General features: G+C 34.4%; 1 protein-coding gene across 9 annotated transcripts in view; it reads left to right on the top strand.

Annotated features, from left to right (window-relative positions):
• The window catches only part of fs(1)h (female sterile (1) homeotic), a 638308-nt gene that overhangs the window by 105324 nt on the left and 505146 nt on the right, over positions 1-27838 (top strand). For all 9 annotated transcript variants that reach the window (XM_069820799.1, XM_069820803.1, XM_069820802.1 and 6 more), the window contains one exon: positions 14478-14526. In XM_069820799.1, the coding sequence (XP_069676900.1) occupies positions 14478-14526 (49 nt within the window). The remainder of the gene's footprint in view (positions 1-14477; positions 14527-27838) is intronic.

Below are 27838 nucleotides of genomic sequence, written 5' to 3'. Positions count from 1 at the left end.
TGTGACTTGGAATTGTGGTTTTATGTTAACGTACACATAACATAAAACAACAATTCCAAGTCACACAGAGATTGTGTGCACTCGATGTGGGTCTCTGGCATTTCGTCAGTTCACACGAGTTGTGTGGATATAAAGGGAAAAATTGAGATGGTGTCGGGTGGAGTTCCCGTGTAGCTCAATTGGTAAGAGCGCTGGTACGTTCAGCCAGAGGTCCTGGGATCGATACCCGGCCCTGGAACAATTTTTCCCTTGAAATTATTCAAATCTGCTTTACAGGGAGCTTCACCTGAAAGACTAGATTTGCAACTGAAACACTATCACTGTTACCGCCTATGTTATTCTGTGGGACATATGTGATAAGTTTACATCCGCTCAACAATATTTTTGTGTTTAAGCCAAGCGTTACGTGGGGGGGGGGGAAATATTGTGTTATAGATACGTTGTTTTGACTTTAAATAAATGGTTCTTTTTGCAAGTTGCACTTTATTTTAATATTAATGACAATAGAAAAAATGCACTGAAGTATTTATATATTATTGTTTAATTACATCTAATTATTGTGAAACAGTTTCATAAGTCTTTCTTCTTATATTGATTAGCATGATGCTGGATAATATGCCAACATGTTTAAAATACTAAACTGATGGCAATATACCATAATTTACCATAATTAACTGCAATGACTTTTGTAGAAACCTGTATCACTGAAACAATAGTAAAAAATTATTATACTGAAAAAGAAAAGTCCTCAATAATAATAATAATAATAATAATAATAATAATAATAATAATAATAATAATTCGTAGCGCTACAGCACTTTAAGGGTCCAGACAGACCAGCCAGCTGCTGGCCTCAAGCACAGATGCCTAAGCAGAGGTGGAATCTAACTAGAATAGAGGTATCATATGATTAGCACGATGGTCCACTAGCAGTTATAGCTGGCTTTCATAACCGGATTTCATTACTTATCATATCTCTCCAAGTGCATCACAATGCTGATTATCATCATCATCAACTTCATTAACTTTTGTTTCTTTCCCATCTGTAACATCATTTATTAATGACTTATAGCATTGTGATTATATTGGTCAGGAATAATCCCCATATTACGTAGATCTAGAAGAGCTTTAAGTTTTTGTTTCTGAATAGGAGCTGGAGAAGAAAACAAAGGCTGAAGTGTGAAAGAATCTCGCATTCTTGTTTTAGTTCTGCAGATTAGTATTCTTCTAAACTCAAATTCTTGAAGTCCTATTGCTGTATTTAAAATAAATGCGTTCTAAGTCTTCTTTTCTGTACTGAAACCAGGACATCTTGAGCCAATTGACATTATTTACATCACTGAAAACTTTTCTGTCCTTTATCATGTGGCGCCTCAGTTCTGAAAAATTCGGTACATGCTGAATTTCAATTATATGGTATTTTTTGTTTGTCATTCTGACAATAGTGAATCATCCCGATGTGAAATAATTTTGTTCTTTTCTCTACTGAGACATGATCAGAGTCGTACTCTATTTGTGGCCTGACTCAAAGGACGTATCATTGATTACAGGGATGTCATGATGCTAAACAGCATGCAGAAACATAACAGACATATTTTACATTTCTGGTTTGTCCACAGAATGTGTTGAAAAAGGAATACCATTCCTTACCATCTGCATTTTTTGTAGGAAATTAAAAAGACATGAAGCAACTTCTGCAGATCCACGTTTAGCAGTTCTTTCACTCCACATAGCATGCGACTTCTCTATAGAAGTTGTAGTGTATACAGTTAAGTTGTACACAGCCAATCTTCAGTCATAAAATAATGCTTTAGCATCTGTTTTGGGACAGTAGCAGACAGTCTGGAGATCAAATTCAGCTAAATGAATTTTCCAGTTGCAGCTTTTGCCTCAGTGTTGTATTTCCTAGCTCTGGCTAAACATTTCTGTTCATTGTGAGCATTCTGATCTTGGTGGTGAATTTCTTTGTCTGTGGCATTCATATGAGAAAATCTGTAGTATGTATCGCACAAATCATTTTTAGGCAAATGGAAGGGCAAGTTAAATTCTATGTTGTGAATATATTTCGATAAAATTATTCTTTTTCAGTAGTTATGCCATCATTTTCACATTTTTCAACGTACAGTTTGAACATTTTCCTATGATTTAACTAATGAGGCAAGTACTCTTTCTCTGAATATTTTCAGGCATAATGTGATAGTAATTTTGGAAATAATTAATATGAAATGTAATTCTTTCCATTACAACATCTGACTTAGCCAAGCTAGTTTGTGCTGTCCTCTTTGATCTATCGAAATTATATTATGTTCATTCCTTTTATATATACACAGAATTTCATGTATGAACGATTCAGGCAAATCGAGTGTTGCAAGAAACTAGGTCTGACAAACTTGCCCTTTTTCACCATTTATCTTCGGTTAAAAGCTGCTTATGTGTCATTTAAATTCCAAAATTCTTTATGAATTGGTAGCCACTCAGTCTGAGTAAATTTTAAATTTCATTTCTTTACACATTTTGAGCAATCTTTCGGTTTAACTGACCATCCAGCAATTGATTTGCCTTTGGTCGATATTCTGAACTTTCAGACTATGGAATATGGCCGTAATTTTCTGAATGTGCATAAAGGGATAGTTTTGATATGAAGTATGTATGTAGTGACTAATTTTTTAGTAAAATGGTATACAATCAATTATAACGCACTTGACATCTGTTGATTCTATAAAAATTCTAAAATTGAATATTAACGATGCATAATGAAATAACATTACCGGTATATAATCTTACCATTGCACGCTTCAGTATTGATCCTTGATGTTGAAAAGACATTGCGGAAATTAACTGAATCAGAATTCTTTTTAGTAACAAATTTTTCATTTTTCAGATCAAGAATTTTTATTCCTCTAACAAACACGTTGACTGCTCAGCATAAGTTCATTGAACGATATCTTTGCATGACTGACAGTAATGGTAATATGTATAATTGGAGTGCACTAGGAAAAATCATTTTTAAAATCCTTTTGTTTCAGGGATTACGCCAACAGTGAGTGAATATAAGGATGCAGATATTCTGTATTATGATTTCATATCTAAAAATAAGTGATACACATTTAGAGGCAAAACAACGGATCTGCACATATGCTGTTCTTACATTCAACACCATAGCATAAAATATGGTGCCAAATGAACATATAAGGTGATACATTGTTCTGACATTAAATAATCACGTGCATTTGTAGATATGCAGCACACTATTTCTGTAATGGTTAAACATAGACATTCCGTTGTTTTGTCATTAAATAGATTGGTTTCCCAAGTCAGTAATGATGTAGATACGTCAAAATGGCCAATTTTGTTGATACGCTGTTATGACTTTAAACCCCAGTCTTGTGTGATTTCAACAACTGTAGTTTTGCTATAAATTATTTGACAATATCAAACATGTTAACAATATTTTGGTCGCGGCCTTGCAGGCGGAGATTGAGGTGATTTACTTGTTCATAGATATCAGTGCGAAATGCCAAATCTCTGATCCAGTAGTCTTTTTTCAGTTCATCAATAACTGTGTTTGCCTGAAAAAAGAAAAGACGTCTAAATAGTAAATTTACATTTTCTGTGAAGAAATTAGGTTATTACCATTAAAATAAATAAAAGTATGTACCTTTTCCTTATTATTTCTTGCAGATTGAAGAAATGCTGAAGTATTTTGTCTTGACTCAGCCACCTAACTTCTGTATAATACATAAGGTCTTCATAATCTCCAGAAATGTCTTTCAACAAGTTTTTAAACTGACGGTGCTTTAATGAATTTGATTTTGTGTTATTCACTGTATTTATCACTGTACCGGTATCCATAATATGCTTCATATCAATAGTTTTTGCACATAAGGATTCCTGGTGTATAATGTAATGAAATGTGATTAGTTGCTCATTACATCTGATTTCGTCTAGAAATGACATCAATCTGCCGACATAACCCCTTTTTTCTCCCAATCATCACCATCAGTAGCATTCCACAAGAGTTCCTGCCATTATAATTTTTTTTGTCTCAATGGATAAGCAGAGAGCATTAAAAATATCCTCACCTGTTGTTGTTTTTCCTTCTAAAGGTATTAGATCTAATAACTCATGCTTGGAAATTTCTTCATCTGTACTGCGAATGAATATTGCTAATTGAGGAATGTCTTACATATAAGGGCCTGGGAGAACGCAACAAATTTCTGACATATTTCTTGAACTGTTTTTCAAGATAAACAGCAATATTTTCAATTTTTCTTGCAACAGAATGCCTTAGCAGTCTGATGTTTTGAAATTTTTCTTTATATTCTGGACACACAACTTCTGCTACTTTAGTCATGCAATTCTTTAGCAATTCCCCGTCGCTGAAAAGGTTTTAATGCACAAGCTATTTCCCAAGTAACGATATAACTGGCAGTACATAATTTATGTTTTTGGTTGGTTTGTTTTTCTGAACTTTCAATGACGTTTGCTTATAGTTATTTTAGTTGGTTAAAACGTTCCACACCTTTAAACATAGCATACAGTTTCATGTCAGTACTTCGAATATACACAAGTATACTGTAGAGTACAGTATGTGAATATTTGAAATGAGAACCTGTATCAAAGCATTTGTTTCCTAATAAATGTAAGAATTATGTTGTAACAACATTACCATTAATGCTAAAAAATGAAAACATAACATACTTTCGTTTTGTGCTCAAGATGTTTTTGAAGTACTGCCTTTTTATACATGTAATATGAAACCCCTACATAACTTTACAACAGAGTAGACATGTTGCATGATCTTCCATAGAAATAACAAAATATTTCTGTTCCCAATCTTTTTGGAAACGTCGCTTATATCCTCTCAATTCAGATGCTTCTGCGAAAGAAATTGTATCACTAATGAAGTTTCGAAGTATAGCAATCCAGTATCATCTGCCACGTACACTCACAGTATTTTCGTAGGGTGGAGGTAGGGGTAAGGTTGATGCTTCTCTGAGGTGTGACGTTACTGCGGTAATGCCACAGGAATGCCCACCTATAGTATACCACTAAACAGTACATAAAAGAACATTACATTTCTAGTTGAAATCTAAATGTTAATTTCCTGCTTTGACAGTGATTGAATAAGCATAGCTCTAGTAGTGTTGATAAGTTTGTATCTTGTTAATAAGTATGTTAGACCTATCTTATATTCATTTTACTTAATAGTAATTTAATTCAAACGAAACCAGTTGCCTGTTAGTCGCTCACATTACAGTCATTCACTTACAATGTGTCATTGTTATATCAAACTGAAATCTAAAGCTATTTATTTTGCAAATGACTAGTACATGACCAGTTGAGTCATTGACTACAAAGAAACAAACAAAAACAGTAATAGGAACATTGCAGCTAACTCAAATAACACATCTTCATCCTGGCTTCTCAGTAACGATCAACTTTGGAGGAGAATTGGAGGGCTGGACACTTTCCCAGGGGATGATGGTCCATCTCTTTATTAAGATTGCAGAGCATACAGTTTGGGGGTCGCATTATCCCAGTGTTATTTAGGTGTTTGCTCATTATATCATGTCCAATAGAAAGGTGGAATATGGCGACTGCTGATCTTCTAGGACCAGCAGAAGTGTTTAATATTTTGTTTCTCCAGTGGTGTTGAGATGATGCTTCAATTAATTCTTGAAAGAACTTAGTTTGAAGAGCATTTTAATCTAATGCTTCGCTGAAAGGTAAGATATTGATCACAGTTGGGGTTGCTTGATAAGGGCATCCTTCTTAGCTAAGGTATCTGCTTGTTCATTACCTGAGAGTTCGCTATGACCAGGAATCCACTTGAGAATGACATATTTATTCCTTTGTTTAAGGAGTTGTAAAGTTATAAAAGAACATTAATTTAAACATATTAAAATATTTTCATCTTCCATCATTTTCTGCAAAGTTCTGTCTGTAAGATCTTTTCTCATAATCCACTTTAAATCATATTAATTATTTTGATCATCCAGTGGTTTTGTAATTTGACTATGCAGATTTCCCTTACATACTTCACATTTACTAAAACAATGTTCTGTGGTTGGTAGGTATAAAAAGTGATTCCAGAAATTTTCAGTGTAAATGGGGAATGAATAAATAAATTTCTAACATGTTGAGAATTCACTGCAGCAATAAAATTTCCATGATAACAGTATAGGCACACTTTGTCTGGTGCATTTTATGACAGACTTAACGTGGAAATTTGCCAAGCAATGCATTGGTTTCTCTGATTGAAAAATGTGCCGATCTTGAAGTTGTGTTTAGAACCATCATTATCTTTGATAGCCACCAAAACTTTCATTCCATGTTTCTCTCGACTAATATTGTCACATTCATAAAATTGTTTAAGTTTGTTAATGGACTCTGAATTCATTTCTATGAATTGACAGACTTAAAATGGGTTGAAATAATTTTCTTAATACACACTTCCAGAGAGATGCATCAAAGCGAACATGAGAAATCGTTATCAGTCCAGGGAAGGCACTGATGGAATGGATAATGACAGAGCCTTCTTTAGTTACAAGCTGGGGCATGGGTAGGTTTGGCAACGCAGAGTGGAGGCGGGAGATTTTAGAGTGATATTGCGTTTGCTCATTGCTTTCGTTATACGTAACATGTATTTTTTCAATATTACTTCATGCACAAAGGTAAGATCAAGATTCAGAGTAATGATGTAAATTATTACGGGTTCGAAAATAGTGTTTTATTGCAATCAATTAGCCATACTTCAGAATACGGCGTAAGTAGGCTACTTACATACAAAGGCTGCCACTTAAAATAATTACAAAAAAACATGTTTTTATTGATAGTACGGAGGTAAATAAATAAATAAAAAAGATATTCCTTGCACCGAAAATAATAAAATCAATAATGCAATAAAGACGTAAGTTCCTATGCAGTATTCTTAAGTTCCATTCAGTTAACAAATTTGTGGCTAGCAAATTGACAATGTTTTGCGACTTAATGGTATTTCATGTGTGAAAGGTTTAGGATATATTTTAATATCTTCTGCGATTATCTATCGTGTTTTTCTACAAATATTTCAGATGCCTAGAAAGTGCTGTGTGCCTATATGTCGTAGCAACTACACTTATAACTAAAAAAAAAAAAAGTACTTGTTTTTTATTGATGGTACAAGGGAAAATAAATAAATACTTAAAGAAATGTTACTTGTACCAAAAATAAATAAAATAATGACGTACTTTCGCAATACCCTATTCCAACCAATTAACCATTATGTGGCTAGTAAATTGACAATGGTTTGCCGCTTAATGTTGTTTCACCTCTGACATGAAAGGTGTAGGATATCATATGCATTTTAATTTCATGTGATTATGTCGTGCTTTTCTACAAATATTTCAGATGTCCAGGAAGCCAGTTTTAGTTTGAACCTGGCCAGTCACCATAACAATACTGTGATCCTAAATTATTTGTTATAAACTTTTTAAAATATAATTTTAAATAAATATAACTACAGAAAACAAGCTAAGAATGTGAATTATGCAAATAGGCCTAAAATAAAATGTAAACAGAAGAAACTATTGACATCCTATTATAATAAAAGTATGAGGATGTAAATACAGTCAAGCCAAGTAAAACAATCTATGAAAAAATGAAAACACAGCCCTTCAACATAATACGTAACAAAACACAACATTATCTATTAAGTACTTGTATGTATCAATTAACGTAAACTCTGTGGACTTTAAATCCTGTAAATACCAAGTGGGTGAATGTAGAGTATCCAACGCCCACTGAACGAATATTTCACTTTTATCACTGCCAATGTTGCGCTGTAATCGTATATGCAAGGTAGGCTATAACAAAAACCTAAACTAACCAAACCTAACCTGTCAAAGAAACAACAAGTTATACTAAATATGTGTAAAATTGGCCTATGTCTCTATAGTGGGCGGGACATACGTAACATTGACCAAACCAACAAAGTGATTATATGCATGTACAAGTTATAGATAGTTCTGATGTATAGCAGGCATTCCGAATCTTCAACAAAACTGCAACATTTGTGGGATCACAAAACAGCTGTTTACAATGACTTTGAAAACCAACGGCGTAACTTTATTGATATAGCAGGCGAGACCCAACAATTTGATTAGAATTCTGATACACACTAATCACAAATAAGAATATAAAAATGTGGTTATACAATATTTAATAGAATAGTCAATTACTTTGTCATCCATAACCGTAAAAATTCCCAAAGACTGCAACCATTTTATTTTCATTTATTGTCTTGTTTTTTTATCACCAACACGCATTTAGTTTATAATACATCAACAATTAACGTTTGGTACGACCGCAAACATAATTCCATCGACACACACTTATATTGTAACATTAATTTACATTGGAAATCGGCATTAGCACAAACACGTGTACTGTACGGTCAGCCTCCGGGTGACAGATAATTACAGTGTTGCTGACGTGTGGCCCCGGCTTGTAACTAAAGAAGGCTGTGATAATGACCATCTATGAATATTTCCGATAAATCACGAAGTAACGAATGATCAGCCTGAGGATGAATGGTCACTGAATGCTCTTCCGGTGGTGGTAGTAGGCAGTAGGTGAATGTAGGCTCGTGTAATCAGTACGTTTTATCAAAATGAACATTGAAGATGATTCAATAGTATCAAGCAGAGAATCGGACACCATCTCTGATGATGGTAAGAGATTACAAAACTTACAACTTACTTACAAATGGCTTTTAAGGAACCCGCAGGTTCATTGCTGCCCTCACATAAGCCCGCCATTGGTCCCTATCCTGTGCAAGATTAATCCAGTCTCTATCATCATATCCCACCTCCCTCAAATCAATTTTTATGTTATCCTCCCATCTACGTCTCGGCCTCCCCAAAGGTCTTTTCCCCCTCCAGTCTCCCATCTAACACTCCATATGCATTTCTAAATTCGCCCATACATGCTACATACCCTGCCCATCTCAAACGTCTGGATTTAATGTTCCTAATTATGTCGGGTGAAGAAAACAATGCGTGCAGTTCTGCGTTGTGTAACTTTACCTGTAACTTCATCCCTCTTAGCCACATATATTATTCTCAAACACCCTTAATCTCTGTTCCTCTCTCAAAATGAGAGTCTAAGTTTCACAACCATACAGAACATCTGGTAATATAACTGTTTTATAAATTCTAATTTTCATATTTTTTGACAGTAGACTAGATGACAAGTTTCTCAACCGAATAATTACAGGCATTTCCCATATTTATTCTGCGTTTAATTTCCTCCAGAGTGTTATTTGCATTTGTTACTGTTGCTCCAAGATATTTGAATCTTTCAACATTTTCAAAGGATAAATTTCCAATTTTTATGTTTCTATTTCATAAAATATTCTGGTCATGAGACATAATCATATACTTTGTCTTTTTGGGATTTACTTCTAAACCTAATGCTTTACTTGCTTCAAGTAAAATTCCCGTATTTTCTCTAATTGTTTGTGAATTTTCTCCTTACATATTCACGTCATCCGCATAGACATGAAGCTGATGTAACCCATTCAATTCCAAACCCTGTCTGTTATCCTGAACTTTCCTAATGGCGTATTCTAGAGCGAAGTTAAAAAAGTAATGGTGATAGTGCATCTCCTTGCTTTAGTCTGCAGTAAATTGGAAAAGCGTCAGAAATTGGCCTATATGGACTCTGCTGTAAGTTTCACTGAGACACATTTTTAATTAATCGAACGAAATTACAAAACACAATGTCAAAATTAGATGCTGAAAATAAAGTTAAATTAGGAGAGTTAGTAGTAGTGGGGGGGGGGGGGGGAAGGAAAACATTTACTAGCTCTGCTTGGTCTAAATTCCGAGAAGTAAGGAATAAGAATATGTTAAAACACATGGGATTTGTTCAGTGCTGGGCTCCCTGTTCTTGGAAGACACATAAGTTCCCAAGCAAGTATGAGTAAAGTTTATGTTATGCCCGAGATGAACAAATTTTCAGTGATGCATGCGTCGAAGTAAGTGCTGCAGATATAAGATCATTTAATATGTTCAGTGGGCCACAGTCCACAAACCCCGCCAAAGAGGATGAAAGTTAACTATGATGACTGACATGAAGATATTTATGAAAAAGAAGAAATTGAAATATAGTACATCCATGGAGTTCCTCTATTTATTTGGCTGGTGGTATCAGCATGAGCAACTATTTCTTAAACTAAGACAAGTAGCCCATATAATTTTGGGTATTTCTGCCACAAGTGCTCCAAGTGAGAGATGTGTCATTTCAGTAAGATTTTTAAATATATTCGTATCTCCAGAAAATGTATATTGTTTTTGCACAGTTCCATGAAAATAAAATCTCAAACTTAGAAATGTAAAGCAAGTGAATAGGCAATTGCAAAAAATAAATTTTCAGTTATTAAAAAAAATGAAATGTGTATTAGAATACCTGTTTTGTCTATTACCTGTTGTATCCTATTATTTAAGATGACTAAGTATTATGTAATGTGTTTAAATAATTTTCACTTTGGATAACGTAGACTATGACTTAGATTTTTTCCTCAAAATCTACTACACTGAATCTTTCATTCAATTCTACGGTCGGTGGGAAAAGACACACAAGCCAAAAAAGTCGATTTTTCTGTTGTACCTAATCCCATAAGTCTAGTATTTTTTTTCTAATTTTTTAAATAATAAAATTTCTTGTATTTTAAATTGAAAAGGGTCTTACTTTAACCAACATATATGAATTTTATTATTATACTTATATTTAGTTAAGAATAAATTAAAAATAAAGTCTCTCCTGATTTTTTTTTTTTTGACCTATGTGCCTTTTTCTGCTGACGAAAGAATTATTTTGTCATGAAGTCTTAACTTCGATTAAGAAAGTTGTCCTCTTTCCCCTTCTAAAACAATTAATATAGTTACAAGTTCCATTTTTGAAGAAAATTAATAAATGCCCAAGAGCTATGGGCATTATAAATAGTGTGATGAAATCATCCTTGGTTCAGAACCACACTCGCATACGTCTCTACAACACATTAGCACAACCAGTGCTCAGCTATGTCAGCGAAGCATGGACACTGAGGAAAGCAGATAAAAGCAGAATAACGGCTTGTGAAATGAGATTCATGTGAAGAACAGCGGGCTATGCTTAATGGGATCTGAAAAGAAATTGTGAAATTTTAAATGAACTAAAAACTCAACCAGTTTTAGATTGCATTGTTCAATATCAGTCTAATTGGAAACATCATTTGGAAAGAATGAGTAATAGTAGATTCCCAAAGGCAATTTATGATTATGTACCACATGGCCAAAGATCTGTGGGTCGTCCTGCTAAGAGATGGCGTGAAAATTTTATGCGAGATCGTAACAGGCCTTGTGGCCTAACACTTGTCAGGCAGAAGAAGAAGAAGAAGAAGAAGAAGAAGAAGAAGAAGAAGAAGAAGAAGAAGACAAAGAATATCTTGTAGCAGTTAGTTTTCAATGACAGACATTTTTAGTTATCACGTATTAAAAGTAATTCTCTGGTTTTATATACATTTTATAGTAATATAACCAAAAATTGCATTTGTATTTACAGTAATTATCAAGATTTGTGTCTCAGTTTGTTTTTTAAGTATTTTTCAAGTTAAATGTTAAACTGAGTAGGAATGAAATATATTTGTACACAAAATCATTTCAGGTTGTTTCAATCTAAACAGAGAAAAATGTGCAATTAATTAAAATTCCACTAAAACATAATTAAATGATTTCTATAATTATTCCATTGTAGGGTTAAATCATTCGAATGCATGAATGATTTGTTGAATACATTATTGCAGCATATTGATTACTCATTCTATATATATCTCCTGAGCATAGTGCTCTTTTTTTCTTATCGCCATATAGGTCAGGTGTTTAATTTAATGAAGGTCAGGGTCAGGTACTGGGGCTGTACGCAACACACACACAACATTTGAAGCTTATGATCCTATTGTTGCATCATATGATTCTGAGCGCAAAGCTTTTATCATATAAAATGTAGCATATTTTATTATGTAACTTTATATGGTTTGCTGTGGTGGTAAGCAAAGTGAATGAGTAATCGAATGATATTGTGAACATTTCTATTACAGTAGAACCTCTGTTATCAGTGATAATTAAGAGAGTGGGTTGAACAGTTAATCGAAAAATCGAATAATCCGCACCATATATTTTTTTCGTAAATTTTAGTGAATAATACCACAGTCTACTATATACAGTCGCGAAGCTTGAGGTGATTTTTTTTTGCAAATCTCGTGATACAGCGCTCCAAGGGGTCAACAACTAGAAACAATAGACTGTCCACGGTCGACTTTGGACTGTGTTGTATTTCCATGAAGTGCTAGCTCGTTGCGTATTTCACATTGATGCTTGTGAAATGTTCGTTATTGGTTGTAATGAAAATGTTAATGGCTAAAATACAGTAATTTGAATAATAATATTTTACTAGAGATGTAGAAAAATTAAGTTTGTTTTAATGAAATTTATTGATCACGTTTTATTTTCAATTCTGGTGGGATTATTATTGCTTAGGCCTACTTTTTTTTTTTTTTCAAAGGATATGTTTTTAATTATAGCTGTTAATTTTGTTGTTATTTTTATTTTTTACTTTACTAGAGACGTAGAAAAAGTCTGTGACAAAATTTATTGATCACGTTTTATTTCCAATTCTGGTGTGATTATTATTGGTTAACCTCATCGCACTTGAACTACGTAAGCCTACACTACAAATACCGGTACACGTAAGTTACTCCATTAATTCATATTTCCATTATTATTGTTGTAAAGGGAAATGAAAATTAATATTTATTGGTTTCATAGTTAATTATCGCTACAATTTTGAATGAGCGAAGCGATTATAGTACATTTCAATTCGTTTTGCATAAACAAAAATAATATTAACCTATTTCTTGCAGGTATCTTCGAGTTTATGGTGGAATTTAATATACTTCATTAAAATAATAAATTAACTTTATGCACTTAATATTTCAATAATGGAAGGAAGGTGTTAATTTTTCCAAAAGAACACAACGAAAGTGTAACACATTTTGTGTACTAGGAGAGAGATCTGTGATGATGAGGCGATAGTAGCGATCCTAGTGGTGGCCAACTACCCATGTTTGCATTTTTACTGTTGGTATAGCACTGGCCTTCTGTGCCCGAGGTTGCGGGTTCGATCCGAGCCCAGGTTGATGGCATTTAAGTGTGCTTAAATGAGAAGGCTCATGTCACTAGATTTTGTGACATGTAAAAGAACTCCTGCAGGACAAAATTTCGGCACATCGGCTACGCTGATATAACCTCGGCAGTTGCGAGCGTCGTTAAATAAACCATAATTTAATTTTCTATGGCCTTGTATTCAACACTCTAGATAGTGGATCACAAGTTCACTCAAACACTCTCAAAAAAAAAAAAGTGCTAATACAATGAACAGGTACAGTACTTTATGTATTTCTGCAGAAAAAAGTGAGAGAAAGACAGATGGATAATCCACCAATCGGTTAATAGGGTGACGGATAATCGGTGTTCTACTCTACTTCGAATGGTTTTGATTATAATCTAATAATTTGAATGAATTCATTCGAATTTTGCCAATACTGTACAATGGACTAAAGCCTAAACATTGCGTAGAAGATGGATCGTATCATAAGATGCAGTGCCAAAACCTCTCTGGAAATTGGCAGTTATTCGTGCAACGAGTAGTACTGTAACCTACAGCTTCGCGTGAGTTGTTGAAACGAACACTCGTTTTGACTGGGGAGCGATCTGCCGGGCGATGTAGAGTGAGCGATGGCCAAACCCGAGCTTGAGTGATTACATATGAAGAGCATTCTCAGATATCGTTAAACATTGCTCTCTTGCTGATCTCTGCGCACTTCTCTTTCTGGGTGATTTGGTAATGTTTGTAGGGCATGAACAGTAGCTTCAAGTGAACATGAATTTTTGTGTACTACTGTTAATATTAAATTCTGAAGTGCCAATTTTTGTTTTTTCAATGTGCTGTGTCTTTGGAACTTGTTCATTAGTTTTTCTAATTTTTTCTTGTTTAAATGCTTTCCTTTTCCTGTCAATCAGTTTATCTAGTTCTTGTGTTTCTTTTACCTTTTAAGTTCTACTACCACCTTCTGAATTTTTCTGCTCGAAATAATGGCATGGCTGCAAACTAAGAATTCCAGACTACTTTCAAAACTCTGAAATGAATTCTGAAATTGAGGTAATTTTGCATATTTCTCCACATGTAAGCTATTCTAAATTCTTGTCATTTAAAATGAATTTCTAACCATTACATCTTACTTCACAGTCCTTGAACATGTTGAGAATTATTACTATCTGTGGAATTTGTTGAATGGGCCTCCAGAATAGGAAAACAATGTTATTGGTTCCTCAGCAATAAGTGGATCGTAACTGTCATATTTGTGTTAATTATGTTTGTGCATTTATTTGTTCCAGAACTGAGCACGAGATGCAGCAGGTTGAATCCGCATCCCAGAACAATACAGTAAGTTACATTTGAAGCAAGATTAACTTGTATCTAGGTTATAGCTATAAGAAAGAGAATTGAGGGATAAAAGATTTACAAAGTCCCATGAAGAGTGTAGTAGGAAGTCTTGTGAGAAGAGTGACACTTATGGTATTAATGAATCTATTTTTTATTTATTTTAGTAGGTTATTTTACGATACTCTATCAACATCATAGGTCATTTAGTGTCCGAATGAGATGAAGGTGATAATGCTGGTGAAATGAGTCCGAAATTTACGCAACATTTGCTCATATTGGGTTGAGGGAAAACTCCGGAAAAAACCTCAACGAGGTAACTTGCCCCAACCGGGAATCGAATCCAGGCCACCTGGTTTCACGGATAGACTTGCTGTTACTCCACAGGTGTGGGCTAATGAATCTATTACACAGGGTGATTCACGAGGATTTATCGTCACTTATGGAGCTTAATTCAGAAGACACTATGAGCAAAAAATGTGATATAAACATGTGTCCTAATCTCAATATTTTCAGAGTTAACTAATTTGAAATTGTTTGTAAAATACCATTCTTCAGTTTTAAGGGTAAAAAAATATTACAGGATAAGAATGAACTCTTCAGGAGTATCATTTCTTTATTAGCTAGTATTCTGAAGCTAAAAATGTGTTGTGAATTCCATAGTTGCTTCGTACAGAATTTTTTTCGATTTCTAATTACAAAATTACATATTTCTTATGCATTTATCACACAATTGTTACAAATCACGCCACTTTTGTAAATTGTTCAAGACTGCACATTAAGATACATAATTAAACTGTAAAGAATTAATTTCCTAAAATCATATGATTTGTAACAATTTTTGTGATAAGTACGTAAGAATAATGTAATTTTTAGTTTAAAATTGAAAAAAACAAAATCTGTACAAAGCAATTAACAACACATTGTTAGCTTAAGAATACTAGCCAATTAAATAAATGATACTTCTGAATAGTTCATTCTTTATTTGTAATATTATTTTACCTTTAAAACTAAAGAATAAGGGTATTTTACAAACAACTTCAAATTAGTGTAACTCAAAATATTGAGATTAGGACAAATGTTTATATGACATTTTTTGCTCAGAATGTCTTCGGAAATAAGCTCTGTAAGTGATGGTAAATCCTCGTGAATCACCTGTATATTGTATTAGTTGAAGTAGACTGTGTTGTGTGGAATAAAGTTAGTGTTGATATTAATTGAAAAGTACAGAGGGGAAAACCTGGTAAGTCACGTTTTACTGTTTTTACAGGAGAACAAGTTAAAAATTTCAAGACCCATTATATTCTATTGTCTTTAAGTTATCATTCTTCAAATTTCTTTGGACTAATGAGATTATTCTGTACAGTTAAACTACACAAATCTACACTACCTGAGATATTACATGGCATCTAAAACAGAAAATCGATAATTTTGGACTTAACAAAATTTTTCCCTGTGCTCTTCAATTGTAGTACACTTCAACTTGTTGAATTTGTGATTTTTACATATTATTATTGAATATCTTCAATTTTGATGATACACTGAAAGTGATTTCTTGGATTCATATTCTACTGTCTAGCCTTTGGCTGTACAGGATTCACAGTTAAGAATTTACAGCAAATTAAATTTTGTTAAATTTATCCAGTAGAAGAAACACTGAGTTCTAGGAAATTGACTCTTCATTTCTCATCAGCTCAGTAAGCACTTTAAAATAATGTCCAGAATCAATGTTACAATTGCCAATAAAATGTTGTGAGAAGTACAACAATTTTAAAGATGAAAAGTGAATTACTGGTACTTTTAAAAAAAAAAGCACATACTTTCTCATTTTGAATTGCACACTTAGTTAATCGGATTAGAGTGAGTGAAGAAAGAGTAATGCCGAAAATGTCAGGGAGAGAAAAAGACATTGGCAGGCCACTGGCTAAGAAGAAACTGTGTACTATCATTGCAAGTTATCTTGAACCTTACATCCCCTGAGTCTGTCTTTCGAACTGCTCGGTACGGCATGTACTCATCAACGTAACAGCACTGCAAGGATGCCCCTCCCTCGGGTAAAGTGACTCGCTTCAGAAAACGTTGGTTCTTTCACTTTACTGCTCTCTACTACAAAAGACCTTGGTTCAATACAGACATCATCATCTCACGACACTCCGGTTTTCAGAGGAGAACATGGTTTTGTAGCAGGTTTTAATTAACCTGTAATGAGTAAGTATTTAAATATAGTCGTGTGTACACTCCTCTCATATCCGGGCTGAGGACCGGCAATGGCGGAGTTACTACAGCTATGTCTGTATATTATTTAGGGCTACATGACTTGCACCTACAGCTGATATGTACATATTCTTATAACAATATTTTACAGGTTTATTATTTGAATTTACATTAATTTACAATTATACACAATGCATATCGCTATCTTTGCTGCCATCATCATCATCATCATCATCATCATCATCATCATCATCATCATCATCGTCTTCATCATCATCGTCTTCACCACTTGGTCCAAAATTAATCATTATTTCGTCAATGGCGTCATCCATTCGGAATTATCTTCTTAATCGTAAGTACTACTTTATCAACAAGATAGAATTCTTCGATTGTATCCCGAATGACATGTTGATCGAAGTTGTCCACTTCAACTTTACACAAGTCGTAATTCTGGAATGAAATAATATGTTTTGTAGCACTGTAACAAAATAATAACTTACAACAGTAATTCATTATGTCGCTCACAGCAAACTCTGGCATGTAAGAGCAAGCTCCGATAGTTTATTACAACATTTCAGAGCTTCCTCACAGAAAAAGCAAGCTCGTTTTGCTCATGAGGAAGATGAGCGAAGTAAGGTCTTCATTTTTATTAATACCTCCCAGTGTCTAGGGCTCTGCGAGCTACATTAGGAAAAAAATGAAGAAAGAAAGAAGCTCAATTTAATGATTTGAAAAATCCGGTAGAATATGCACACTAATGAATGGGTTATTTATGAAAGGGCCTAAGTCGCTAATTTTGTGAGAATGAGTTTTTAATTAATTACTGCTCTTTGGGTGTAAATACATCGATTTAGATATGAAGAGAACTAAGTTTCTCACTCTAATCCTTAGTATTGTAACCTAGCATTTGTCGTTTGATTTTGAAAGGAACTAAGTCAATGACTTAGATTGTTTCAAACTAAATGTAAGTTTTCAGTATGTTAAATAAACACATTCAATTTTTTTCTCTTAAATTGCTGTTTTGTCATTGTTGGGTAAGCGAATTGGTTATTCTGTATTGCATGCTGTCTCCCAAAAAAGAATAAGGAGACTTCAGAATCTTATGATTCTTGGAAAGTTACCAAACGATGAACGAGGACACCAGCATAATAGGAAAGAACATTCAGCTGAGATAATTAAAGACATTGTTCAACATATTCTCTTCCATTAGAGCAAAGTCGTTATACTGACGAACAGTATTTGAATGAACAACTAAATATTAAAAAGATGTTCAGCCTCTTCAGAGAAAAGAATCCAGAAATGGTAATCAAATATGAATTTTATTGTAAAAGTTTTAGGGAACGATTTGATTATTCATTTGGAAAACTCAAATTGACACCTGCTGTGACTGTGAGGCTCTGAATGCGAAAATAGAGTCCTTCTCTTAACCCTGTTGTTAAAAGGGTAGTAAGGACAGAAATGACTGTTCACAGAAAGAGAAGTGGAAAGTTTTATAAGTACATGAAAGAAATCGAAAAAGTGTGTCAAAGCTATGAACGTGTGCTAGGTCTTAGCTTTGACTTTATGCAAAACATTAGTTTACCAAACATCCTCGTCTAGGATCTATCTTACCTCTGCCAGCTATGGGGTTTTCCTTTCTGTATACACAATTTGAAGGATGGTAAAGCATATTTCTATCTTTATCATGAGTGAGAGGCTGAGAAAGGATTTGATGAAACTTGCTCGTTTCTTTTGCACTACATAAAGAACAATGTCCCTAGTACAGTAGAAAAAAAACTTCATCTCTATAGTGACTCTTGTGGGGGACAAAACAAGAATCACAGCTTGTTACGGTTTTGTCTGGCCCTGACTGATTTAAATAGGTTGGAGAAAATCATGCATAGGTTCCCTATAAGGGGACATTCATTTCTCCCTGTGTGATCGGGATTTTGGTCATGTAAAGAAAGTCTTGAAGCATGATCACTATAATACACCAAAACAAATATGTAAAATGATAATACCATCAGCATACCCTGGAAAATTCACAATAATCTCAATACTGTTTTCAATTTAAGGCTAAAATACTACAGAAAAAATTTTAAGTCCTTAGAAACTAGGGACAAGGGGCAGTGTTGTTTTATGATCAGTAATTTCATGGTGTTTCAGTACAATCATAAAAGAAAAGGTACAATCATTGCTTCACTGTTTATTAGCGGATTTCAACAAACATTTTTACTTGGTTCACGAGGCTCTATAATAATGTTGCCCATCCAGAATTCGTATCCATATGGAAAGGTGGAGATCAAGGAAGAGAACATAGAAGACATAAAGAAAACAATGAGGTATATAAATGAGAAAAACAAAGAATGGTATGAAGAAATAATTTTCTGGAACTGGTCTTAAGTCTGGCCTCATTTCCATCGCAGTACAGATGTGCTGAATTAAATGGACACCTTGAGACAATGAAATAAGTTCAATTTGCACAAAAATAGTATATATGTGTTTTTTCTCTTTAAAAAATAAAGTATTATTAAAAAAAATTGTCATTAAATATGTGTTTATGAAAGAGCCTGTGTTTTCAGATTTCAATTTTTTTTTCTAAAAAAAAATATATAATCAGCAAAATGTAAATACCTGGCTGGTAACATTCGTTTCAAATTAGAATTTGATAAAATTGTTATTTCAGCCTTAATTTCAAAATTTCAGACTACAAGCAGTTTTTCTTAAATTACAATTGCCAACAATTTAGTATTCATGACTTAGGACCTTTCATAAATAACCCATTCAATTATTAATTTATAATACATTGAATAGGTCCAATATTTCAATTAGGATATATCTCTTTTAATTATGAGGCAGCTTTAAGGAAACCTGTATGTTAAAATTTTAGATTTTCATGCATTTACATATTTTTAAGTAACTAGGCTGTTTTTGCATATAATGAGATAAAATTTTGAACACTCGTTCTTAAAAGTAGGAGAAAACATAATTTAAAATTGCATATAAATCGACATAGTAGTTTTGGAATAATTCAGATGTAAATTATGCTAATTAATTATACATAATCAATTTGATAGGTACACTTTTCAAAGAATGTATTAAGCCTAGAGACTTGAAACTTTGGAGGCCTAGTAATAATGCTTTTGGATATAATTTACTACCTTTGCTAGAATGCTGACTTATTTCTAACATTATTTAAATCAATTTCATTTTTTATAATTAATTTACATAGAAAAACAATCAATCCTGTGTGACTGGTAATGGAACTAATAATGTTAGAACAGTAATTGTGGTAGCAAACAATTACTAATATAATAATAAAGCACTGTTCCAAATTTCAGAATGATAGCTGCAATAGTTTTTTAGAAAAGTGAGAAAACAATGGATAAAGTTCAAACTTACAATTACTGTAGTAATATGAAAAACTTATTAGATTACCAGGAAACAATTGGCATTCATACAGTCCTCTCTGTAGATTGAAAACTCAAAAACGTTTCATATCCATTGTTCAAGAATTAAAACAGAAAATCAATATCCCGAATTTAAAAGAAAACCTACAAATTAAACCAAACCCTTTAACTCTATTAAATATGGAATATAATCTAAATTTAACAGAAGAAATACTAAAATCAGAAGTAAACACTGAAATACTAAAACAATTGTCTTTAGAGACAATTAATATTAGGTACCCTCCACAAAACTGACTTCATTTATACACTGACGGATCCTTGATCTCCAGAGAACAAGGTGCCGGTGCAGGTGTTACGTGCTGTCTCTTCTCACTTTATAGATCTCTTGGGTATGGAACAACAAGTTTTTATGGAGAAATCATTGCAATAAGTGAAAATCTCAGGAATCTTATATGCCACATCAATAAATTTAGGAATGCAGTTATATTGTCAGACTCCAAAGCAGCTATTCTATAAATAGTCTCTAGACACACACCTTCATCTCAAACAGCAGAAATAACTAAAATGCTCTCTCAATTAATATCACTGAATAAAAGAATTGTATTCCAATGGATACCATCCCACTGTGGAATCCTGGGAAACGAGAATGTGGATGCTTTAGCAAAGAAGGGCAGCACTGCTACTTACAGACCTGTTACTAAATCTACATATTACTCTGTGAAAAGATTTATTAAATCTACATAATTAGACTTCAACAAACAAAATTTGATAACACAATCCCAAGGGAAAGAATGGAACTCTCTGCATCAAAATCCACAGTTAATTGCCGATTTACCACGAAAATCGTCTGTAGCTGCATTTAGATTGGCAACAGGCCATGATTGTTTGGCCAAACACCTGCATAGAATTGGAATATATCAGTCCCCTAACTGTCCATTGTGCAACTCAAACCAAGAAATGGATTCGAAACACCTCAAAATCTGTGCTTCATTGGCTGGCTGGTCATGATAATATCTTTGAAAAATATTGGAGTGCAAGAGGTCAAATGACTTTATTGTCAAACGCCTGGCATTAGAAAACAACAACAATTACTGTAGTTTCAATGCATTCCTGGATTGTAATTATCTTTCTTCTCCATTTCTTCCTCTTCTCGTCTTCTTTTCTGGTTCCTCTTTGCAGTCCTATGCTCTTTTGACTGGGTTTGCACCGCTTTCTCAGCTTCTTTTACTCTTCGGATGTCGATGGCATATAGTGCACGTTCCATATTCAATCCTGGTTTTATGCCCATCAACTCCAGGACTTTCTTTCTGCTGCTACTGCCATCATTGAAAGTGATAACAGCATCCAGGACACCAGTCTTGAGGACATTCAGGCCCACAAACACTGTCTTTGGCAATCTTTCCCATATACAGTTGTTGAAACTTTCATTGGGGTTTTGGGTGCAGCCGTGTGTACATTTCTCTAACAGCTTCTTGTCAGCAAGATCTCTGAATATTGGCTTTACCTTCAACATGACAGCTTCTGGTAGGGAATGTCTGTGTCCATACACTTTATTTTGAGCTTGTGCCTTATTGTAACCGCACCACGAATCCAGACCTTTGGGACAGAGTTGATGGTATTGTTTCTCGTTGGTTGAAATTTTATGGAAGTATGTAGCCCATACACTCTTCCTCATTTCTTCCACATTCCCTGTGTTCCTTCTAATGGCTAAGCCATAGTAGGTCTGAAAGAGATCAATTTCTGTATTTGTCAAACGACCCGCTCCAGCGAGTGTCTTGCCATCATCCAGTTTTATCCCCTTTAGTTCCTTCTTTAGTCTCCCCAGTCGTGCTCCCATTCTCTTATGAACGTGGCCTATGCATTCAAATTTTTCAATTTCTACCCCCTCCCCATAGGGTTTGTCTTCTTGTACCTTTTTGAAACCCTTGCTGTCACCATCACCAAGATATTGCACATACCGAATATTCAGAGAATCCTCAGACTGCCTAAAAATGTCCAATGCACCTTGCACCTCCATTCCTCCACTATAACCTTTATAGTTTTTTTGTACATTTATGTACAGTTGCCTTTCCCTGTGAACATGTCTGACAATATTTAGTCAATATTTCCACTGCCAACACCTTGCCAGTGAGTAATGATGTTGCAGTGACAACACCATTGAGTGACGTATGCCCCTGCTTTTGCCAACTGCCATCGAAAGCCCCACATATGTCTCTGTTGTTACCATTCAGCTCCACAGTTTCCATTGCAGCTTTTCTCATTGAGGCTTCTGCAATTTCAGAGAGGGATTCATTTATAAAGAAAACTTCTCTGTCAAACCTAGCAGGCGGAGGAGGAAGATTCATAATAGCACAAAATGTTTGTGCAGCCTGTCTGCCCTTACCAATGCTTCGCATGCCATACACAAGTCTTGTATTTACATTGTACAGCCTATTTCTGTTCATTGCAGATGTCATTGTGGACTTTACACTTTCACAATTACTGCAATGTAAATTTATTTTTGTTGCCAATCCTCTCCTGGAACTAATGTTTTCAAACATTTCCATACAGTCTTCACTATTGCAGTATTTGCATTTCACATGCTGTTTTATGAAGTCAGATAGTCTACCTAAATCAATAATATATTATTATTACTAGATGATGACACATTGTGACCTTCAGTACCTGTTATAATCTCATTCTCCAAATAAACAAGTTTTTTCTTGGATGAGCTAGGTGTAGGTTCATTGTTTTTCTCTGCCGTAACCTCAATGCTGGGGGTACAACTAACACTGTTTGTATTTGTATATTGATTGCCACGGAACTTATGCTTTTTCCCTTTATTAAAACTCTTTCTTCTAGGCATATTTACACAATAAGAGCACTATAAACTATATTCACAACACCACAAAATCACAATAAACAAAGCCACGTGCTAATTCACTCTCACAACTGTAACAAGCAAAACACAGAGTAGCCAACACAATTTTCGTCTTGTACATGTTTTCTTCTTCTTCTTCTTCTTCTTCTTCTTACATGAATTCAAGGAGAAAATAATGATAGAAACAGACTGCAGTCGAACGAACTACAGAAGTGGGCGTGACGCTAGCATGCATTTATATACCCACGCACACTGAGCCATTTAAAGTCATAAAAAGACATTCAAAAAGGTCCTACCGCTAATAATGTATATATCAATCTGTTCAGAATTGAATAAGGAATAATATTAAGTAAAAATCTAAAAATTGATATTTTGGTCAATTTTAACATATGGGTTCCCTTAAATCACTAAATAAGTTTCAGATAGCGTGAGATACTATAATATTTACATTAAATTATAAGGAAAGGCTAGGATGAAATTTTCTTAATATTGCTATCCATGTTGATGTAAATGGGTCAGAAAATTGGGCTATGGAAATATCTAACAGAACAAGGATGGAAACAGAACTGAAGTTTGAATGAACATTTAGTGAACACACGCACTCACACACACACTCTTTCTCCCCCTCCCCCTCCCTCTCCCCTCCCCCTCTCTCACGCTCTCCCTTTCTCCCTCTATCTCCCTCCCTCTCCCCTCCCCTCCCCTCCCCTCAATCTCTCTCCCCCTCTTCCCCATCCTTCTCCCCCACCCTCCCCCTCCCCCTCGCCCTCTCTTCCCCTCTCCCACTCGCCCTCCCCCCTCTTTTTGTGGTCTGTTATTCTGTGGAAATTCTCCTTTCTGGCAAAAACCAATTACCTATGGGAGGGTTTCTGTTTCGCATACTCTGCAATGGGTCACTTGGCTTCTAATAGGAATATTTCATATGATAGCTATGTTACAATTTATTTTTATCGCATTGGTCCACTGAGAGGTAGCTAGTCCTTCTTTACTAGATCTCCAGGGATTAGATTTTGACCGTTCGGAAAATAGTATAACACCTTGTCTTTTTTGTGAAAGTTGTTTCAAAGAGATCTTACTGATGATCTCATAAGTTTTTCCTAACTTTTTAACATGAGGTTGACTATCATAGGAAGACGAAGATGTAAACAATGAGATATCTCGTGGGCAAAATTTCTTTTAGAGTATAGATATTAGTTTGATATTCATTGGAGGCTATTGCTTATGTTTATTTGTTGTAAATAGGCTTCCTAGGATGCTTTCATTATACCGAAACTTTGAACTTTCTGGAGGCATAGAGCATAGCATCAGGACTATCAATAGGTCCAAAAATATCTTTGACTGCGCTTTTAATAAGTTTGTCGATATCAGTAAAAAACTTTTTTTAAGATGTGGTAAGGGAGTACATTGAAGTGGATAAACAATTGTAGCCCAGGTGTATTGATTTAAAATATTTAATTTTTGTTCTTATTCAAGCAGTAGGAATGACTAGTTTGTTGATACTGTTGTTAGTTTGTTGATACTGTTGTTTTTTAAATCACTAATTATTTTCTCGATACTAGAATTCAATCTTAAACAATAAACATAGGTATTTTATTGTTCCATTATCATCATTGGATGAAATAGAAATTTCATCTGTAGTTGTAATAGTGGGCTTCATCAGTTTTTCATTTTTAATAACTACTACTTTTGATTTTGTTACATATAGCAAAAGGTTTCTTGTAAAAGACATTGATTGGCGAATTCAAACATTGATGCAGCAGATTTATTACCTGATGGGGAAAATGAACTGACCACCCTTTACGTGCCTCATAAGTGATGCCTTATTGGGTCACTTAAATTTTACAGAACAAAAAGTATGTTGCACAGAGTTATATAGTGTAGGTGTTGCCATCTTGACAGGCATCTTGTCGAATCTATTTCTAGAAATATTACGATCTACGAGATTGGATTCTGAATTGATCACTCGAAGTATTAGCTTTAGCTTTGAGATTGATACAGTAATATTATTTTAACAGTTCGATTTACCCTATGTAGTAAAGAAATCTGTAATTTTCTTGTGTTGGTTGCTGCATTATTACCTTTTCAGCATGTTTCTGAAGAATTTCACAACTTTCAAGCACTCAGTCCAGCACATCTTTCTTGCTTATGATGAAGCATCGAAGCTTTTGTGTCATGTTCACTGCTTCTTTCAAAGTTATTTTTTCAATTTCTTCTTCACTTACCTTGTCACCAGTCCCTTCTTCATCAACAGATACACTGTTTTTAGCTTCCACAATGTCTGACTTAGTATTGCCATCTGTAATACCTTGTCTGAATTAACAAAATCGTCATCTTCAACTTCTACATTGTTTTGAACACAACTCCTGTCAGGTTCTTGTCATATCAGGATTTATAGTTACACATTGTACTTCCGGTGGATTAAACACAATCTTCCTTCACTATACCTGCTTTATGGAAACAATTCACAATAAAATTGTTTGCTGAGTTTAATGTCTTCCGTGAAGCAGTGAACATCTGAATGGCCTCTAAAATGTTCACATTCAGACATTCAGATCACGGCCTATTGAAATGTTCAATAGCATTCATCTCACTAGATGCAACCTATAAGCTACCTTGGTAGCATGAAGAATTATGCCTTGATCTAGGGGTTGTAAAATCGAAGTATAGTTTGGAGGGAGAAACATTACTTTAGTATTTAAGTGTCTTGGCCCATTGTTATGTGCTGAACTATTATCAATGAGTAACAAAACTTTTCTTTTTTTCTGCCATCATTTCGTGTTCAAATGATAAAACCCATTCCTGAAATAATTCACTTGTTATTCATGCCTTTGTATTGTGTCTATATTCACTTGGTAAATTCTGTATGTTTTTGTTCTTTCCAATCACAAGTGGTCATAATTTATCTGTTCCCGTGGAAGGCAGTCTCATCTGCATTAGTCCACACCTGTGGAGTAATGGTTAGCACGTCTGGCCATGAAACCAGGTGGCCCGGGTTCGATTCCTGGTCGGGGCAAGTTGCCTGGTTGAGGTTTTTTCCGGGGTTTTCCCTCAATCCAATATGAGCAAATGCTTGGTAACTCGGTGCTGGACCCTGGACTCATTTTACCGGCATTATCACCTTCATCTCATTCAGACCTAAGCTGTTGGTAAAGCGTCGTAAAATAACCTACTACTCATCTGCATTATACATGTTAGGAGAATAATGTTCATTTACCTTCTGCAACTGCTCCTCTTTCCATGAAGATACATCAGTAGGAGCATCACGATCTTCACCACAAATAATTTTGTAACTAATAATACCATATCTCCCACAAAATCTTCGAAGCCAACCAACGCTTCCTTTGAATTCTTGTCTGAATGTTCTTGCAAATGACTGCACTCTCTTACATAAGACTGCTTTCTCTTACATAAGAGAGTGCCACTAACTGGTACATTCTTAGATCTTGCATTGTTAAACCACTTATGCTTAGCACTGGCCACTTCTTCATTGACGACCCTTCTTGTCTTCTTTCTTTGAGGTCCAGTGTTGTCAGATTTAATCTCTTTCCACGAAGATACATCTGTAGGAGCATCACGATCTTCACCACAAATAATTTTGCAACTAATACCATATCTCTCATGAAATCTTGAAAGCGAACCAATGCTTCCTATGAATTCTTGTCTGAGTGATCTTGCAAATGACTGCCACTAACTGCTACATTCTTAGATCTTGCATTGTTAAACCACTTATGCAAAGCACTGGCCACTTCTTCATTGGCGACCCTTCTTGTCTTCTTTCTTTGAGGTCCAGTATCGTCAGATTTAATACTTTTTTCACTTTTTACTCTGTCTTTGAGAGACGAAAGTGTCGATGGGGTTATGCATATTTTCTTGTAACTTCGCTTTTCTTCTCTCCTCTGTCTACTTCAATGATTTTTTTTCTTCTTGTCTAGCGAAAACTGCTTTATTGTCTTTTTTCTGCCATACCTGTTTCTTTACTTCTTCCCTCAAGAAAGTTTAGGATTAAACTACCTTCGAAAGTTCGATTTCATTAAACCATTCCATGTAAATACAAATTAAAACCACAACAATCTTGTCTATGGAAGTGCATTCAGAAAACTCACTGAAACCAAGGGTGACCAATGCCTAGCGATAACTCATTTACTTAATTTTCTTTCCAATTTATTTTAAGTTAATTTTTAACTGCTTATTAGGCCTAATTTCGTTAAAATAACATTTTTTTTTGTAGCGGGATGCATTACGTTAAACTAAATAGATAGTTACTTAAGCATTCTTTAAATTGAACATTTTTAGCATGTACTCAACATCATGACGGATGACTGGAAATGTTAGGAGAAAATCCACAAACGATTAGGGAAAAACGTGGGAATTTTATTTGAAGCAAGTAGAGAGATAGGTTTGGAAGTAAAGCCCGAAAAGACAAAGTATATGATTATGTCTCGTGACGAGGATATTGTACGAAATGGAAATATAAAAATTGGAAATTTATCCTTTGAGGAGGTGGAAAAATTCAAATACCTCGGAGCAACTTTACCAAATATAAATGATACTCGGGAGGAAATTAAACACAGAATAAATGTGGGAAATGCCTGTTATTATTTGGTTGAGAATCTTTTATCATCCAGTCTGCTGTCAAAAAGTCTGAAAGTTAGAATTTATAAAACAGTTATATTACCAGTTGTGCTTTATGGTTGTGAAACTTGGACTCTCACATTGAGAGAGGAACATAGGTTAACCCATTATATCCTAATGTATGAAATATCATACGAGAAATACGTAATTTTGTTTATTCAAATAACAATGTAAATGTTGTTTGTTATGAGGGTTTTGTCTGTTGTTATTATACAAGGAT

This window comes from Periplaneta americana, chromosome 3 (assembly GCF_040183065.1).
Source record: "Periplaneta americana isolate PAMFEO1 chromosome 3, P.americana_PAMFEO1_priV1, whole genome shotgun sequence".
In the NCBI taxonomy this organism is placed as follows: domain Eukaryota; kingdom Metazoa; phylum Arthropoda; class Insecta; order Blattodea; family Blattidae; genus Periplaneta; species Periplaneta americana.
The sequence above is the reverse complement of the archived record's forward strand: the minus strand, read 5'-3'. Positions and strand labels throughout refer to the sequence as shown.